At 46.0% G+C, this 17,302-nt stretch overlaps 2 protein-coding genes across 4 annotated transcripts; both read left to right on the top strand.

Annotated features, from left to right (window-relative positions):
• The first annotated feature begins 1,105 nt into the window (after positions 1–1,105).
• On the top strand, positions 1,106–7,725 carry LOC113641589 (KAT8 regulatory NSL complex subunit 1-like protein). The gene is made up of 12 exons (XM_027144391.2): positions 1,106–2,302; positions 2,741–2,882; positions 2,966–3,054; positions 3,151–3,292; positions 3,414–3,558; positions 3,835–4,008; positions 4,382–4,497; positions 4,628–4,749; positions 5,742–5,865; positions 6,047–6,150; positions 6,321–6,471; positions 6,815–7,725. The coding sequence occupies exons 1-12, from the start codon at positions 1,395–1,397 to the stop codon at positions 7,064–7,066; spliced, it is 2,469 nt and encodes an 822-aa protein (XP_027000192.2). The 5' UTR covers positions 1,106–1,394; the 3' UTR covers positions 7,067–7,725.
• Positions 7,726–7,954: 229 nt separating this feature from the next.
• aste1b (asteroid homolog 1b) lies at positions 7,955–17,157 on the top strand. Of its 3 annotated transcripts, none has more exons than XM_027144404.2 (5): positions 7,955–8,086; positions 13,316–14,713; positions 14,809–15,022; positions 15,148–15,334; positions 15,962–17,157. In XM_027144404.2, exons 2-5 carry the CDS (start codon positions 13,346–13,348, stop codon positions 16,299–16,301), a joined length of 2,109 nt encoding a protein of 702 aa, XP_027000205.1. In that variant the 5' UTR covers positions 7,955–8,086; positions 13,316–13,345; the 3' UTR covers positions 16,302–17,157. The 3 variants fall into 3 exon arrangements, with proteins under 3 accessions (XP_027000205.1, XP_047664303.1, XP_027000204.1); XM_047808347.1 differs by lacking the exon at positions 7,955–8,086 and adding an exon at positions 10,764–12,657 and having other exon boundaries at positions 15,148–15,383; XM_027144403.2 differs by lacking the exon at positions 7,955–8,086 and adding an exon at positions 10,766–12,657.
• Positions 17,158–17,302: the final 145 nt, after the last annotated feature.

Below are 17,302 nucleotides of genomic sequence, written 5' to 3'. Positions count from 1 at the left end.
TTTTTCAAAGCAACATTGGATTGGATCACCCTGATCCACAGACACCATTTTCAAGATTACCACATCCACATCAAGATTACCACATCCTGATCATTATGATATGGGACAACATATCATAACGTGGGCTACCAGCTATGTAAAGAACAGGTAGAAGAGCCAACATGGAGTCACTGTAAGAGTTTTTTATTTTGAGACAAAACCCAAAAATAACAAACATCCACTTCCATTCATAATTTCTTTTGACCCCTCAACTGAGTCATAAAACATAAATATACATTAACAAATACATTGTGGATATGTTGAAAACGTCTTAAAAAAACAAAATGGCTAAATGTCCAATAGTTAACAAAATAAAGAATGTTCAGGGTTCTTTTTCATCTGAGGACGAGAGAGCAGCATCTCCAAGCTCTGCCTTTAGGAGGCGGATCTGAAGTTTTGTTTTGAAGTTTTGCTTCAATAAAAGTATAAACACTAAATTATACAAATGTATTATTTGACCCATTTTAAAGTTTTACATTTTCCTCCTGGAATCCACCTTGTAATCCTACCCCCTGTTGGGATCAGGAGAATCCTGTTTTTTTTTTTTTGATCAAAGTTATCCAAATCCTTCTGACAAGTTTTGAACAACACAAACTGAAGGTTTGATCCAGATTAAAACTAGGATTGGATTTCGCCTAATCGGATTTCAGATTCCCTCGTTTGAATGAGAGATGTTTATTTGTGAAAGTGGAGAAAACTAAAATTCACTCAATAAAAAAAATCAACAGCTTCCAAATATGACATATTCAGTGGATTAGCCTCCAGTGAAAATTCCTCCTATCCCGGTTTTAAAGGCTGGATCAGTGGATGGCGCATGCGCACTGCGCTCAGGGAGTGTTGGAGACGGGCACGGAGACGCGCAAAGACGCGTCTACACCCCCGGACAATAAAACATACCTGTATCCAACCGGAGGGTCGCCGTATCTCAGCGCGTGCCGTTTGGCCATGTGGACAAACCGAACATGTACTACTACTGCAAACGGACTACAATGAGTGCGAGCACAGCCTGGTCCGGGACGGAGGGTCCGCAGAGCTGCTGCGGTGGAGGAGGAGGAGGAGGAGGAGGAGGAGGAGGAGGAGGAGGAGGAGGGCTCGTGAACGGAAACGGCGGCGTAGAGATCAGCGAGTGGGAGAGCGCCACCTGTGATTCCGCCGACGTGACACGGAGCGCGAGCACAGATACGCGGGACCGAGAGGACGGTGCGGCTCGCAGACTGTCCCTCCGCTGTAGCGCTGCGCCGGGAGAAGGTGAGGATCCCGGTGGCATTAATATTGATGGAGCGGACGGAGGAGTGTGGTGTCCGCGCTGTACCGGGGAAACCAGGACGGCGGCGGCGAGAGGCGTGTGTAAAACCATGGCGCGAGAGTCTCGGAGCTCGGAGGCGGCGGTCAACAAGCGCCGGGGATGCAGTTACAGTGCGGACTCGAAGAGGGCGTGTTTCTCCGGGACGAGCACGGCGGAGAAGGCGGCGCTACACCGGGGCCGCTCGGAGCTTCAGACCGCGATCGGTTTAAGCGGCGAGGCTCTTGCCGGAAATAGCCAGAGCCGTGACGAAACGTTTAAACAGAGCCAACGGGGAGATCCTTCCCAAGACGCAGGTGAACCTAGAAGTTTGAGTTTCACGTGCGAAATGGAAGGCGGTGGCGGTGTGATTAACGGAGAGCGGCGCGGCTGCAGGACGGCCAAAGGGCGCGTGAGGCTGTGTCGCGTGCGCTCCTTCCTAGCTTCTGGTTTTGATGCAAACGGTACCCCTGTAGCTCAGGTCTCAGTTCACGGTCACTTCAATCATCGGACACAGCAAAAAGCCCAGTTCAGCGTCGCGCCTCCCCCCCGCTGTGCACGTTCGGATGTATCCGACTCCGGTGTCAGGGGCCCACCAGTGAATGGCCGTACGGGCGCGGGGGTTGCCGGTGACGCAGCTGGATCGTGGTTAAGGCAGGTAGAGGCGGCCCAAGTGGAGGCCAGGAAACTGCAGGTGCAGCTCGGAGAGAGAACGGACATGTTATGGCGCCGCCTCCATGCAGTACAGGTGGAGCAGGTGGAGCGACACGTGACGCAGCAGCTGGGGGATCTGCGCAGAGCCGGCGTGACCCCGAACTCATCCGAAATCAGCCGCTTAGCGCACAGGTGCTGTGAAGCCCTTCGCACAGTTGAGGGCGCCTTGGACTCCGATCACACAGCCAGCAGCTCCGGTGGAGGAAGTGACAGTGAGGAAGAGGAGGGGAGAAGAGGACATGTTTCACCATCCCGAGGGAAATCAGTGTGAGGATCAGTGTGATAAATATACAGGATAATAAGCACGTGTAGCTGTACATGAGCACAACACCTTACACCGGGGCTCGAACCCCATGACTCTAAACCTGAGTTAGACTCACAAACAAACAAACATACACACACCACGCTTCTGCCATGGGCTCAGTGGCCTAAAGGTGCAGTCAGAATACACACACGTACAGCACCTGTAGAACTGAGGGCTGCAAATAACACTAATAATACTACTAATAATAGAATTTAAAGGTTTAAAAATTGCATAAGTACTTACCACTACAGAAGCTCCTTTGGAAAGGGTCATGATTACAGCATCAAATGTTTATCTTGCTAATAAAATAATATATCTGCTTCTAACACTTCAGAAAGTATTTGCCCCCTTGTAATTATTTATCTTTTTTGCTTTCTTTGACAGCGTCTGTATCTTTGCAGGTGTGTGAGCAGAGAATGGCAGTGGATGCAGGAAAGGGCGTGGCTGGGAAGCCGGTGGGTGTGGCTCCAGGCTCAAGTGTCAGAGCTGGAGTATGGGATTCGTGCACTCACTGAGCTCTACACACACCTCAGACAGGGAAAGGTGACCTTTATTATTGAAATGTAACTGATTGTAATAACTCAGTCAGTGCTCATGAGATTTAATGTCATAAATGTGTGTTTGAGGTTTCACAGTTGAGGGCTGTTCACTCTGTACCTGAAACACCCCTTCGAGCTCCCAGACCCTTTCCTACCATTCTGGACTTCAGGTTCAGGTCTGCTGCCCTCACAGGAACACACACTCCCACGAGGCATGTGCTCTGTGTTAGCATGTTGTCCGTTAGCTTATAGCATGTTGGTTATCCTCTCAGGAAGAAGCTAACGGAAGACTCCGCCCCCTCGCCACCAACACCCCACAGTTCAGCTTCATCTGCTGCTCGGGTTCGTCCATTACCACGAAAGTGCCATCACAGGCTTATCCGTTTGGAGGCTTGTCCTGCACTTGGATCAAAGGTAACGGAAACGTTCACGCTTGCTTTAAATCTCCAGGAATCATCCAGCTAACAAGGTTGAGGTTTGTTCCTTATGTGGTTGGTTTGATTTGTAAAGCTCTTGTCTGTTGTGTGTGCGCTAGGCCGTGACCTTACCCTGCTGCTGCGAGCCTCCTGCTGTGTGTGTGTTGTGTGGTCCTCCTCACCCACCAGCCCAGGAGAAGTCCAGGTGGACGTGTCCCAATGGGCTGGATCAGCATATTCATCCTGTTCTCTCAATGCCTTCAGGTATGTTCACCACACACAGGCCACAGTTACAGCTTGACTTTCAGACACCTTCAGCTCTTTACTGCATGTCTCTGTAATATAACTTCCTCATAATGTTCTCATAATGAGTCAAAGCAGTGGAGCTTCTGATGTAATTTGAGGTATTTGTGTTTTATACAGTCCAGTTGTATTTGGAACCAGTAGACATTAATTTACTGTCTGTAGATGATTTGCAGAGACAGTGTGAGTGTGATGAGATCTGAAACTGGATCTGGATTAATCTTAACTTCTTCACAGACTTTCCTGTTGTGGTGCGTGGTGTGGTGCCCCCGCTGGCCGGGCTCCAGTCCCACACTGCTGTCAGGTGGATGGAAAGGCGGGCTCAGGGACACCAGAAAGGTGGGCGAGTGAGGAGGAGGCTAATGTGCCCCCGCCCACCAAGCACACTGCCTCCACTCTTCAACACATCTGGTAAAACATATTGCAGTGACGGATTTTATCAGGATACTAGTTAGGGAAAAAAACTATCCACTCAATAGCTAAGATTTCTTTTCCAGTGTAAACATCGTAGTAAACTCTACTGAAATCTTACCCAGGAAGTGCAGCTTGTGGGTGTGTTTAGAGCAGACGGGTACACTCAGTGCTCTTCAGATGTACAAGTCGTTATTCCTACAGCACTGTGGAGTAGAGCGAGGGCTCAGAGTCACAGTCAACTTGTATGTCCATCTATTTGAGCAGTTAATCAGGATTCTGGCTTTATAAGTGATGAGAAACTCACCAAATCTGGAAAACATGTGAGATCTTTGTCATGTGACCTGCTGAGTAATTGTGGCTGGTTTTCCAGTTGGTTCTACTTGCAGGAGTCAGAGGGCCATGATCAGTCCTGACCTCCTTTCTCAGCATGTCACATATTATTCCAATCTCCCTGGTGTCCCTGCAGCTACAGATACCCCTACACAGGTAGGTCCAACATGGATTAGAATATCACCACAAAGTTGATCTACTTATCCCCGAGTTCTTATTAGCCTTTTCTCACTACCTCAGAGTCCTGTTGAACTGACCGAATCTCTTCATGTTTTTTTCCTCGTAGCAGATGAGGAGGAGGAGAGGAGAGAGTTCTTTTGACATTGATAACCTGGTGATGCCTGTGGGCCTGGCTGGACTGGGTGCACGAGTGCAGAAACTGCAGTACAAAGAGATCATCACTCCCAGGTAAAAGTGGTGTGCAAAAGTATTCACCCCCACCCATGATTAGATTTGTCTGAATAACACATGGTGAACAAACGCCATCTTCCTGTTGCTATTTTTATTCTGAAATTCTCTTACTGTGAATTTTCACTTTTTAAATTGAATGATTGGCAGGAATTTCAAATAAAATCAAAAACTGAAAAAGGCTTGCATCAGTATTCAACCCCCAGGTTTAGAAGGAATCTAGGTGAAAGTCTTCAGGAGATGATTACTTCAGATGGGAAATAATAAGACAGCTCCCATTTTCTGAATCAAAGCCACCTCAGAACCATTACTGAGGAGACGGTCGGGCAAAGCAGTGACAATAAAGAATAAGGAGCAGTCTAAGGAGACTAAGGCAGAGGAAGTTTCATAACTTAATAATCAGTTGAACCGTGAGCACTGTTGACCAGTTGGGAGGAAATGGAAGTTGCATCAGACGACTCAACCACTTTCTGGATCTGCACTTCCTCAAAATTTAAACCAGGATGGTCATGGTGCGGGAGGTCACAAAGAGGTGAAAGTGACCGATCTGACCGTAAGTGGTGAGATACAGGCCATACCATGATCAGCACCATCTATATGGTGGCAGTGGCATCGTGGTCTGGAGACACTTTTCAACCTTAGAAAATGGGCTTCTGCTTAAAAAGAAACAAACAACTAATTGTTGAGAACAGTCGAGAATATAACAAGGCAAAGTATAAGAGGTTAAAAACAAAAAGATGAATGTTCTGTATGAATCCCAGTCAGAATACAACCTTCAAGAACCTCGAGCAAATCAGGAAGGAGGAACGAGTGAAAACCCCAAACAGTGTGCAGAGCTGGTGGGAAGCTCACTGGTCCAACACATTACAGCTGTAACTGCAGGAAAAGGTGCTTCTTCCAAGTGCTCCTCTGAAGGGGGTGAAAACTTATGCAAGCAGCCTTTTTAGTATGAAGTATGGTTTCAGGGTTGCTTTTGTGTATTTTGTGTATAGCTGGAGAGAGCTGGACTCTGTCTGGGAAGCATCAGAGAAGCATGCTGGCTCAGCAGGTCAGCATGTGTACCACTCTGTCTCGCCACAGCAGCCCAATGGAGAAGGACCAGAACATTACACTGAGGTGAGCATGCGAATCTCCAGCTGTATCTCTGACACCACGTGAAATGACTTCAACAAGGCTCTTGTTGATCTGAACCAAAAAGCATCTTAATCTGACTTCAGCATGAGGAAGTGTGAAGCAGGAGATCCAGTTTAAACACTGGGCACTTGCAGAGATGAACTCCTTCACTGTCTGTGTGTAGGTGGAGGATCTGTCTGATGCTGTTTTTCTGAAGAGGCATGCCATATGGGAGAGCGGAGAGAGGAGTCGCTGGGGGAGCTGGGCCCGTAGACGCCACTCGGGCAGGTGATCACCACCTCCTTTAAGACAGGAAATGATGTGATGTGATGTGTGTCAGGTTTGATGAGGGAACAGAAGTGCCACATTTGGGGGAAAATGAGAGTGAGAGTCAGTGTGTACCCCTGGGGAAGTGTGTTACTGCCAGTCTTACATGAACACCATGGTTTATGTGTCAGGTCCTCCTCCTCCGGTGGGGATGGGAAGAGCTGCGGGGGTTCAGATCAGACGCCGTGCTCTCCAGAGCCCAGGCAGGGAAAGAGCTCACCATGTCGTCCCTCCTGCTCTGCAGCAGACCAGCTTTTCTACCAGATGGAGGATGAACACCAGGTGTGTTTGCATGCTTGAATGAGTAGTCAATGTTCCACTGAACTTCCTCACTATAGCTGTTACCATGGCAATTATAAAAACATAAGCAAGACACTGTGGGGGTGTGCGAGACATTGTGCGTGTGTGTGTGCGAGACACTGCGCACGTGTGAGTGATTAAGTGTGTGAGAGAGAGAGAGATCTGTAAATGACACTGGGCCTTGTTTAGCGAGCTCGTTACCAACCTTATGTACAGTACACATGAAATTTGGTGTTCATGAAAATCTCATTAATACTCTTGATATCTGGCTGCTGTAAAGGAAGATAAAGCTAAAGCTCTGACTGGCTTTTGGATTTTGTTTCAGTCCGTACAGTCATGGGATCGCAGGTCGTTTCCCCTGCTGGAGGAGGAGCTTCTGTGGCTGCAGAATGATGAGGAGGTGGAGCTTGAGGAAGATGCCTGCACCGCGAGTGGCCGCAGCCAGAGCACAGACTCTGGCATCTCGGTGGGCAGCTTGGAGCTCTCACCAAGGACACCTCAACCACATCAGCTACACTCAGAAGGCCATAAACCAGCCACCTCAACTCAGGATTCAGACTCCACCCTGCCTGCCTAAACTCCGCCCACCCTCTCTGCCTTCACCCAGCACTCCTCAAAATCCAGCCAATCACGGAGCGGACAGAGTCGATGCCACACTGCTATAAACCAGATCGGAGAAAGTCTCAAAATGTCCCTTCCTGCTTTAGACATCTCACCACCTCACACCTCCATTTAACTGTGTGAAGAAGCCAACCTGCCAGCCCTCAGCAGACCTGCTGTCTGCCTGCTGTCTAGCTCCAGGATGCTTATCACCCAAAAGTTTCTCCGATAAATAATGCCGATTCTCCTTCTTCACCTTCATCCTCACCTTCACTTCACTCACTACTTCTGTCGCTGAGGGATGGACGTGCTGGCTGTCTAAAGCATTTCTGTTCGTGTTCAGTTGATCTAAATCAGTATACATGTTTTATTTTAGTTGGTGTGTGTTAGTAAAACTCCTCTAGAGCTCCATTAGACCGTGTCTCTATAGAAGAAACCACTTTTTACCCATCAGGACTTATTTCTGAGTCATAACCGTTAATTCTGTAGAAATATGTAACTCTGTTACTGATGTGATACAGAAACTTACTTTAATCAGCTCAACACTGAGCGTGTGTGTGTGTGTGTGAGAGTGTGTGTGTGTGTGTGAGAGAGAGACAGGACTGTTGCATTACAGAATAAAGGCATCAGCAAATACATTTTTAAGAAGATTATACTCATGAGAATGTGTGTGATTTAAAACCTACACAGTGTGAATGATGAAAGAAATTAAAAACTCTTGACTAATTTGCTTTTAAATCTCTATCTAAAAGTCTAAGGCCAGTGCAGAGACATCCACATGACACCAAGTAAACAGAGCTTTCTGACTCAAACAACAAAAACTTAAACGACGCTCATTAATAAACATTTCAGACATAAGAGATAATAAAAAGATCTGTGTGGAGTTTTTGACCCCAGAAGATGGCGCTAAAGCCACAATGTCCCTTGAACACAAACACACCAACGAAGGAAACGTGCAGGAAGCAGAACATCTAGCTGGGCTTCAGAATGTGAGCTCGTAAGTGACGTGAGCAAATACTGTTAAACTGGATCTTTTAGGGTCTTTTAATATCGATTAGAGTATTTCTGCATTTGTGACATGCTTACAGCTGTGTGTGTGTGTGTGTGTGTGTGTGTGTGTGTGTGTGTTGTAGTTAGATGTAGTTTGCAGATCCCAAACTATTGACGTAATAAACAGACTGATCTAAAGCTGCAGTCAGAACTCAGAACTCCACTGATTGTTTCTACACTTTATAAACATATAAAAAAGGAATATTAAAGACTAAGGGGCTTTTTACCCCTGGTCACTTCCTGCGTGTTCTGTGATCAGATATCTACCCGAGGGTAAAAACACCAGGTCTAAATGCCCTCCGAAACGTTTTGGAGACAGATATAACCCCGATGGTACAAACCCCTTCAGGAGGAGGTCAGGGTCGCGTTACAGATGAAACTGGACAGGTGTAAATGCATGTGGTTGTTGGAGCCACATACGTCAGCGCTAAACTCCTCCCACACGGAACTACGTCACTCGCAGGTGACTCGCGCGTCGCGCCAGAAACAAACATGTTTAATGCTGTTAAATATTTTACTGATGTTAAAACGCGCTGCTGCTGACAGCGAAAATGCAGCAAACAGTAAACGCTGTTTTTTGTAGCAACCACATACACCAAAGTATGTTCCATTACAATTACCCCGGAAATGAGGTCAAATATATTAGCATTTTGGGCGGGAACAGAAAGATCGGATCGATTCTCCGAGACGCGTTTATGTGTCCTGATGTAAACGGGACAGTTTTAATAGATCAGATAGATATCGGGTCAGAGACAACACACAAAGTGACCGGGGGTAAAAAGGCCCTCAGAGTAAACTGCCCTGTTCATCTACACTTATAAAACTGGTCTGAGTCTAGGTGTGTTTATAATGGGTGTGTTATTACAGGTGTGTTATTACAGGTGTGTTATTACAGGTGTGTTTATAATGGGTGTGTTTATAATGGGTGTGTTTATAATGGGTGTGTTATTACAGGTGTGTTTATAATGGGTGTGTTATTACAGGTGTGTTTATAATGGGTGTGTTATTACAGGTGTGTTTATAATGGGTGTGTTTATAATGGGTGTGTTATTACAGGTGTGTTTATAATGGGTGTGTTATTACGGGTGTGTCTATAATGGGTGTGTTATTACAGGTGTGTTTATAATGGGTGTGTTATTACAGGTGTGTTTATAATGGGTGTGTTATTACGGGTGTGTTTATAATGGGTGTGTTATTACAGGTGTGTTTATAATGGGTGTGTTATTACAGGTGTGTTTATAATGGGTGTGTTATTATGGGTGTGTTTATAATGGGTGTGTAATTACGGGTGTGTTTATAATGGGTGTGTTATTACAGGTGTGTTTATAATGGGTGTGTTATTATGGGTGTGTTTATAATGGGTGTGTAATTACGGGTGTGTTTATAATGGGTGTGTTATTACAGGTGTGTTTATAATGGGTGTGTTATTACAGGTGTGTTTATAATGGGTGTGTTATTACGGGTCTGTTTATAATGGTTGTGTTATTATGGGTGTGTTTATAATGGGTGTGTTATTATGGATGTGTTTATAATGAGTGTGTTATTATGGGTGTGTTTATAATGGGTGTGTTTATAATGAGTGTGTTATTATGTTAGGTGTGTGTGGGGTGAAGAGTGTGTGTTAGGTGTGTGTGGTGTGAAGAGTGTGTGTGAGGGGTGTGTGGTGTGAAGATTGTGTGAGGTTTGTGTGGGGTGAAGAGTGTGTGAGTTGTGTGTGGGGTGAAGACTGTGTGTTAGGTGTGTGTGGGGTGAAGACTGTGTGTTAGGTGTGTGTGTGGTGAAGAGTGTGTGTTAGGTGTGTGTGGGGTGAAGAGTGTGTGTTAGGTGTGTGTGGGGTGAAGAGTGTGTGTTACGTGGGGTGAGGAGTGTGTGTGAGGGGTGTGTGGTGTGAAGAGTGTGTGTGTGGGGTGAGGAGTGTGTGTGAGGGGTGAGGAGTGTGTGTGAGGGGTGAAGAGTGTGTGTGTGGGGTGAGGAGTGTGTGTGAGTGGTGAGGAGTGTGTGTGAGGGGTGTGTGGGGTCATCCACTATGCTGTTGGCTTTGCGGATGCAGCTTATGGTGTAAGAGTCCATGATAGAGGGAAGAGAGACCCCAATGATCTTCTCCGCTGTCCTCACTATCCGCTGCAGTTCCCAAACCAGACAGTGATGCAGCTGCTCAGGATGCTCTCAATGGTCCCTCTGTAGAACATGGTCAGGATGGGGGGAGGGAGATGTGCTTTTCTCAGGCTTTGGAGGAAGTAGAGACTCTGCTGGGCTTTCTTGGTGATGGAGCTGGTGTTGAGTGACCAGTTGAGGTTCTCTGCTAGATGAACACCAAGAAATTTGGTGCTCTTTACGATCTCTACAGATGATCTGTCGATGTTCAGCTGAGAGACGTCACTCTGAGCTCTCCTGAAGAGCTCTCAATCTCTTTAGTTTTGTCCACATTCAGAGACAGGTTGTTGGCTCTACACCAGGCAGTTAGCTGTTGCACATCCTCTCTGTATGCTGACTCGTCGTTCTTGCTGATGAGACCCACCACGGTCGTGTCATCGGTGAACTTGATGATATGGTTTGATCTGTGCTTTGCTGCACAGTCGTGAGTCAGCAGAGTGAACAGCAGTGGACCAGAATGCAGAGGGAGGTGTTTAGTCCCAGCAGCTCAGCTTCCCAATCAGGTGCTGAGGGATGATTGTACTGAATGCTGAACTAAAGTCTATGAACAGCATTCGTACATAAGTGTCTTTATTATCCAGGTGGGTGAGGACTAATTGAAGGGCTGTGGCAATGGCATCGTCCGTGGTGCGGTTTGGATGATACGCAAAATGTAGGGGGTCCAGTGAGGGTGGTAACTGGGTCTTGATGTGCCTCATGACAATTTTCTCAAAGCACTTCATAACGATAGGTTATAGCTACGGGACGATAGTCATTGAGGCAGGACACTGTAGACTTTGGGACGGGGACGACGGTGGGCATTGTAGGGGGACTTGAGGCATGTAGGAACAACAGCACTGCTCAGGGAAATGTTGAAGATGTCATTGGAGATATCCCATAGCTGTTCTGCACATTCTCTGAGCACCCTGCCAGGAATGTTATCTGGTCCAGCAGCCTCCTGTGGGTTAACTCTGCAAAGAGTTCTTCCCACGTCAGCCGTGGACAGACAGAGTACCTGGGGGACGGAAGGTCTTCCCTGCTGTTACGTTGTTCTGCGCTTCAAACTGAGCATAGAAGTTGTTCAGCGCATCTGGAAGGGAGGCGTCACTATCACAGGCAGGAGAAGCTGTCTTGTAGTTCGTGATTGCCTGTAGGCCCTGCCACATATGCCAGGTGTCTCCGCTGTCCTGGAAGTGGCTGTGGATTGTCTGGGCGTGTGTGTGCTTTGCCTCTCTGATGGCTCAGGACAGTTTGGCCCTTGCTGTTCTTAGGGCCGCCCCGTCCCCTGTTCTGAAGGCTAGGTCTCTATTCCTCAGCAATGAACACACTTTAGCAGCCCTCCATGGCTTCTGGTTGGAGCGTGTGGTGATGGTCTTGGAGACGGTCACATCATCAATGCACTTGCAGATGTAGCTGGTCACTGATCCCGTGTACACCTCCAAGTTAATGGTGTCGCCGTTGGTTGCAGCCTCCCTGAAGATGTTCCAGTCAGTGCACTCAAAGCAGTCCTGAAGAGGTGGCTCCTGATGGCCAGGTTTTCACCTGCTTCAGAACCGGTGTAGAGTCTGATTATTGGTCTGTATGCTGGAATTAGCATAACAGTTTGTGTAAACAAGATTCAGCATGTCTTAAGCTCTCGTAGCAAAGTCCACTTACTGGTGGAACTTATGGAGAACTGACGAGATTTAAATTATTGAAAAGCCCAGCATGATAAACAGTCCATCGGGGTGAACATTCTGTAGATCGCTAATAGCCCCATATAGCTCACTTAGCAACCCTTTAGCATTAGCACTGGGGGGAATGTAAACTCTGACAATGTCAACAGTGGTGAATTCCTGTGGTAAATAAAATGGCCTGCATCTAACAGTCACAAACGCTACTGATAATGAACAGTAATTAGAAACAAGCACAGAGTTCTTACACCATTCTGTATTGATGTAAACACACACACCGGCACGAGTCTCAGTGTTGATGTAAACATACACACCACCACCGCGAGCCTTACCGCACAGAGCTGCATTTCTGTCGCCTCTAAATGAGGTGAGCCCGTCTAGCTGAATGGCGGCGTCCAGAACGTCGCTAAGCCACGTCTCTCTGAAAACAAAGACTCGGCATTTTCTAAACTCTCGCCGTATAGTGCATTCGAGTCGGATGTGGTCCAGTTTATTGTCCAGGGAGCAAACATTGGAGAGTAGAACGAACGAGAGAGCTGGCCAGCTAGGGTTAGCCTAGCACGGACACCCTCCCGCCTCCGCTTCTTCGCGCACCACTTTTGGCGTCCCATCTCCTGGTCCCCGATATCAGGTGACGCAGAGGACTGGAGGCCTGGTCTCCTCAACACGCTGAGGTTGCTTCATGAAGCCTTTCCAGCACATCATCGTGCAGGTTGGTTGTTGCACGATATCTGTACTTTATTAGCTTCTGACAGTTGTATACACCGGATGTCTCTGGTCTTCATGTGCTGGTAGTAGTCAGTCTAAAAACCGCAAAGAAAACCGTAAAAAAAAACCTTAAATAGCACCATATTGAATCCGGAGTGGCTGCTGCTTGCTGCTGCCATCTTGGAGTGTTTGTGACGGGTGTGTTTATTACAGGTGTGTTTATGACAAGTATGTTCTGACAGGTGTGTTTATGACAGGTGTGTTTATGTTGGGTGTGTTTATGTCGGGTGTGTTTATGTTGGGTGTGTTTATGACAGGTGTGTTTATGTCGAGTGTGTTTATAATTGGTGTGTTTATAATTGGTGTGTTTATGACAGGTTATATGTCCTCCTGATGTGTCTGTTTATGGGATTTTTGTTTTTGAGTATGCATGAATAACATGGCCATCACAAAACTTTGGCTTTTTTATTTTTGTGAAAATTTTTTATTTAAATTTATTTTTCATGTAAATCGACATATATAATAATTTTTGTGTGTGTTCTTTAAAATGATCAAAATTGAGTCATGTTTAACACCCAGCCGTCTTGCAGGCTTTTGCCCCCTGCTGTTGATAATCACTGACGTAACGTTCATGTTTGTAAAGCAGTTCTTTGATGTTACAGGTCATTCTCTATCCCAGAACATTCTGCACAATGGGGGTGTACGGCCTGACGAGCTATGTTGAAGGAAATCGGCAGTTCTTCACAGAGCTAAGGCTGAGGAACACCCATCTTGTGATTGATGGCTGCAGCCTCTTTTTCCGTCTGTACTTTACCACTGGCTTGGACCAGAAGAGGGGAGGAGACTACGATGCTTTTGCTAATGTAGTCCGTCGTTTTTTTGCCGCTCTGTTTTCATGCAGCGTGAGTCCATATGTGGTTTTAGATGGTGGAATGGACGAGACAGATAAGAAGTTCAAAACTATACGTGAGCGAGCTCAGAGTAAAATACACGATGCCCACAACCTGTCCCGAGGGTCTCATGGCAGCGTTCTTCCCCTGCTTACACGTGAAGTCTTCAGACAGGTCATCTGTGAGCTTGGTGTACCATTGGTGCAGTGTATCTCTGAAGCTGACTCTGAGATCGCCTCCCTCGCACATCAGTGGCGATGTCCAGTCCTGACCAACGACAGTGACTTTTACATCTTTGATTTGTGTGGTGGCTTCCTGCCAATGACTTACTTTGAGTGGGAAAATGTTTGCAATAAGGCTTCAGAGCCTTACATTCCTGCACGTCGATTCACTATTAACCGCTTTTGCTCACACTTCAACCACATGAACAAGCAGCTGCTGCCATTGTTTGCTGTCATCGCTGGTAATGACTACACACATGCAAAAACCACAGAGATGTTCTTCAGCCGGGTGGAATTACCAACAGTACCCAGACGGAGGGGAAGTCAATCTAATGCCCGGATTGAAGGCTTTTTGTTCTGGCTGTCAGAGTTTGCCAACCCCGTGTCTGCACTGGAGGAAGTGTTGGAGATCCTGGGAGGCAAGCAGAAAGGCAACCTCCGGAAACAAATCATAGCAGGAATTCAGGACTATCAGCTTCCATCTATCAGCGGTCTGGCCCAGTTCTTTGCAAACCATCAACTACAAACATATGATCTGCAGAAGCTTCCGGCAGCATTAATGTCACAGCCAGAGTGGTTCTTGAAGCAGACCATGTCAGGCAGAATGCCCCCTCTGGTGCTGGATATTCTGGTGCATAAGAGAGCCATTTTGATAGCTCAGGTAGAGAATAGTCGTCTGCCTAGTAGCCATGAAGCCTCACTGAAAATTCGCAAGACGATCTATGGCCTTCTCCTTCTCAGGAATGTGATGCAGGGTAATGCTGGTTGTGGACAGAGGGGTAGAGGACGGGGTGGCATGAAGAAGGGAGCATTGACTGATTCTCAAAGTTTAGGTGCCTTGTATGTTGTGGAGGAGTATGACAGGCTTGAGCTCAGTCTAAGGAGAACCACAGTGGAGGCTCAGCTATCTTCACAGCTTCCACAGCTGAGCCTGAACACTTTAGAGCAGGTAGGCAAAGATGCCACCATTGTCTTGTTATAAAGGTTTTGTTGACCTGTTGGTCTGCCTCATTACTTTGCCTTTTTCTCTGCATTCTGGTGTAGGTGGCCATATCTGTGAGACGCAGGGTGTTGTTAGGAACTCTGGGAGTGATGGAGCAGGAGCTGCAGCATGTTGAACCACATCTCCACCTGCCTGTGTGTGTGACGTATTTTTGGGTCCATTCCTCCAAACCAAAGCCCAGCCATTCACTGCTCCAGTGTATGCTTCTAGGGCTAGTGTATGGTGAACTCTGCAGAAACAGGTCCAAGTTTGGAGGTAAGGAGCACTACCTGTGTAGATTCAGTGAGACCTAATGCCTTTCTTTTTCTAATCTCTAGTGCATTTGTCTTTATAATCTATTGGTACATTTGCAAGATTTCTGCACCTTCTTTCCTCTATAGATCCAATACATGCTGCTGTTGCCATTGTCTGCCAGAGATTAGACCAACTGAGAATGAACCCCAATCAAAGGAGGAGTGTAGACTTGGGCGTGGCTCATTCTCTTAGCCAATGGCAGTCTTGTATGTGGGCTGGGATATGCCTGAACCAACTGATGTGTTTCCCAGTCCCTGAGCCTCATTGTGCCTGGTACTGTACCATCACTTACAGACAGGAAACGGCTTACAGGCTCATTTTAGTAAACAATTTTTACACAACTGTTTATTATTTTTAAAAATATTACAAATATTTTACAAAGGAAAATGACATCTTTGTTCAGACAGAATCTAAACATTTATGAACAATTTGCATGTAATCAGGGAAGAAAGAGTTCCACTGCCACCCGGATTCAATACAACCACACATTGTGCTGTGTAACATGGGCTTAGCATGCTATGTCTCTCATCAATCTCTCTGTCTCTTTATTGTGTACACAAGGCTGAGCTGTACCTTCTGTCAGTATTGTCCTTATCTCTATAATGAAGACATCTATAACTCATATTACAGTGGCTCTACTTAAGAGAACAATAGAAGCACATCAACAGAGTGTAGTAGAGGAGCTCCCAGGGCTAATGTGGTGAACTGCAAGAAAATAATCTGAGGGAACAGTGAAAAACTGTTTGTACCAATGTTCTGTTAATCCTTCTGTAGGTAAACCAGGAAATTGTCTTGTCTGCTAGCCACAAACATATAACCACATCTCTCTCTCTCTCTCTCTCTCTCTCTCTCTCTCTCTCTCTCTCTCTCTCTCTCTCTCTCTCTCTCTCTCTCTCTCAGGCTGTTCAGTGGTACTTTGCTGCACGGTTTAGAGGCTGTACTAAGAACAGGTCAGCAGGCTGAGTCCTTGTTAGCTGCTGCTCCTGTTGCTTTGCAGCTTTATTCCACCCTGTTTGGGGTCATACAGGGGTTTGAGTTCCACCACCACCCGTCTGCCCAGCACATTGCACCATATCCAGCAACAGCAGGACCCAGCAGGCAGAGAGGGCAGGGCGGAAGGCAGCGAGGTGCTGGTGGTCGAGGGAGGCACAGCAGACGCCGGGGGGGTGGGGCTGCTGCTGCTGATTTGAATAACAAGTTTGGTATGCTCACCTGTGAGGATGAGTCAGATGAAGAATGAGGATGAGGAATGAAAAGTAGATTAAGGAGACCTTTAATGAAAGTCCATTTCCGAATTAATTCATTCCAGTTATTTTATTCAGATTTCTAGATTATATCTCAATGAAATAGTTCTATTCATTCATACACTTAATGCAACTGTGCTCTTGCCTTGTTTCTTACAGAGCAGGTGTCTGTGTGCTTTATAAAAAACTACCAAAGAAACTACAGTAATCTCTTCAAGATGTATTATATAGTGCATTATTTTTTAAGCTTTTTTTTTTTTTTAAACTTTTTTATTCTATAGACTATAACACAATGAAATTAAATGCCTTGTTTATTTTTCTTGCCATGAAGTAAATGTTGGGGATGAAGGACTGATGATACGGTAACACTGGAGGATAACAGTGCTGTTTACTCTTCAGTGTGCAAATATTGTGCTAATATTCCCTGTTGTACAATATTCATTGTGAGAAGAGCATGGCCTATTTGCTCGGTGTCTTGTCTCAGTGGATCACAGCAGGTTTCGTTTGTTTAAGAAGAAATAAATGGGATGATTTTAGCTTCTAGTCCTGATGGAGTTTCAGTTGAAAGTGTTTGAAACCCAACACTGTATACTAAATCCACAGAATTAACGTCTATAAATTTACAGCTGTATATTAATTCCATCCATGTGTTAGTAAGAGTATTTCACTCAATCAACTTTTATAAATGTTTCACCATTAAATCAATATTCTTGTAATCTTATGGACTGAGTGGCTGAATGGAGAACTGTGTGAAGGTGTTTCTCATTAACTTGCCTGAATCTGAACAGTTAAGATGGGAGTACATGTGAGATAAGTGTAAGTGTGAAAGTTCCATTAAACTCCATAACAAGGCTAAATGCATGTGTGTGAGTACTTCTGTATGAAAGGCTAATCTTTTTAGCTGCTTTATTGCTGTAAACACTTCTCTGTTTGACAGAAGAGTGAATAATCTTCCTGATATTGTTTATGCCACTGACACTCCAGCCCGAGTGAGACT

The sequence above is a fragment of the Tachysurus fulvidraco genome, chromosome 24, assembly GCF_022655615.1.
Source record: "Tachysurus fulvidraco isolate hzauxx_2018 chromosome 24, HZAU_PFXX_2.0, whole genome shotgun sequence".
NCBI classification, from domain to species: domain Eukaryota; kingdom Metazoa; phylum Chordata; class Actinopteri; order Siluriformes; family Bagridae; genus Tachysurus; species Tachysurus fulvidraco.
This window is presented reverse-complemented; position numbering and strand designations above follow the sequence as displayed.

What these genes read in the sequence shown, in the direction of transcription:
- LOC113641589 (XM_027144391.2), top strand. Translation starts at nt 1,395, where the DNA reads ATGGCGCGAGAGTCTCGGAGCTCGGAGGCGGCGGTCAACAAGCGCCGG. An exon ending in ATTCTGGACTTCAGGTTCAG is followed by an intron (nt 3,055 to 3,150) that starts GTCTGCTGCCCT and finishes TTATCCTCTCAG; the next exon opens with GAAGAAGCTAACGGAAGACT. An exon ending in GACCAGAACATTACACTGAG is followed by an intron (nt 5,866 to 6,046) that starts GTGAGCATGCGA and finishes GTCTGTGTGTAG; the next exon opens with GTGGAGGATCTGTCTGATGC.
- aste1b (XM_027144403.2), top strand. Translation starts at nt 12,628, where the DNA reads ATGAAGCCTTTCCAGCACATCATCGTGCAG. An exon ending in AAACAGGTCCAAGTTTGGAG is followed by an intron (nt 15,023 to 15,147) that starts GTAAGGAGCACT and finishes TTTCCTCTATAG; the next exon opens with ATCCAATACATGCTGCTGTT. An exon ending in CCTGAGCCTCATTGTGCCTG is followed by an intron (nt 15,335 to 15,961) that starts GTACTGTACCAT and finishes TCTCTCTCTCAG; the next exon opens with GCTGTTCAGTGGTACTTTGC.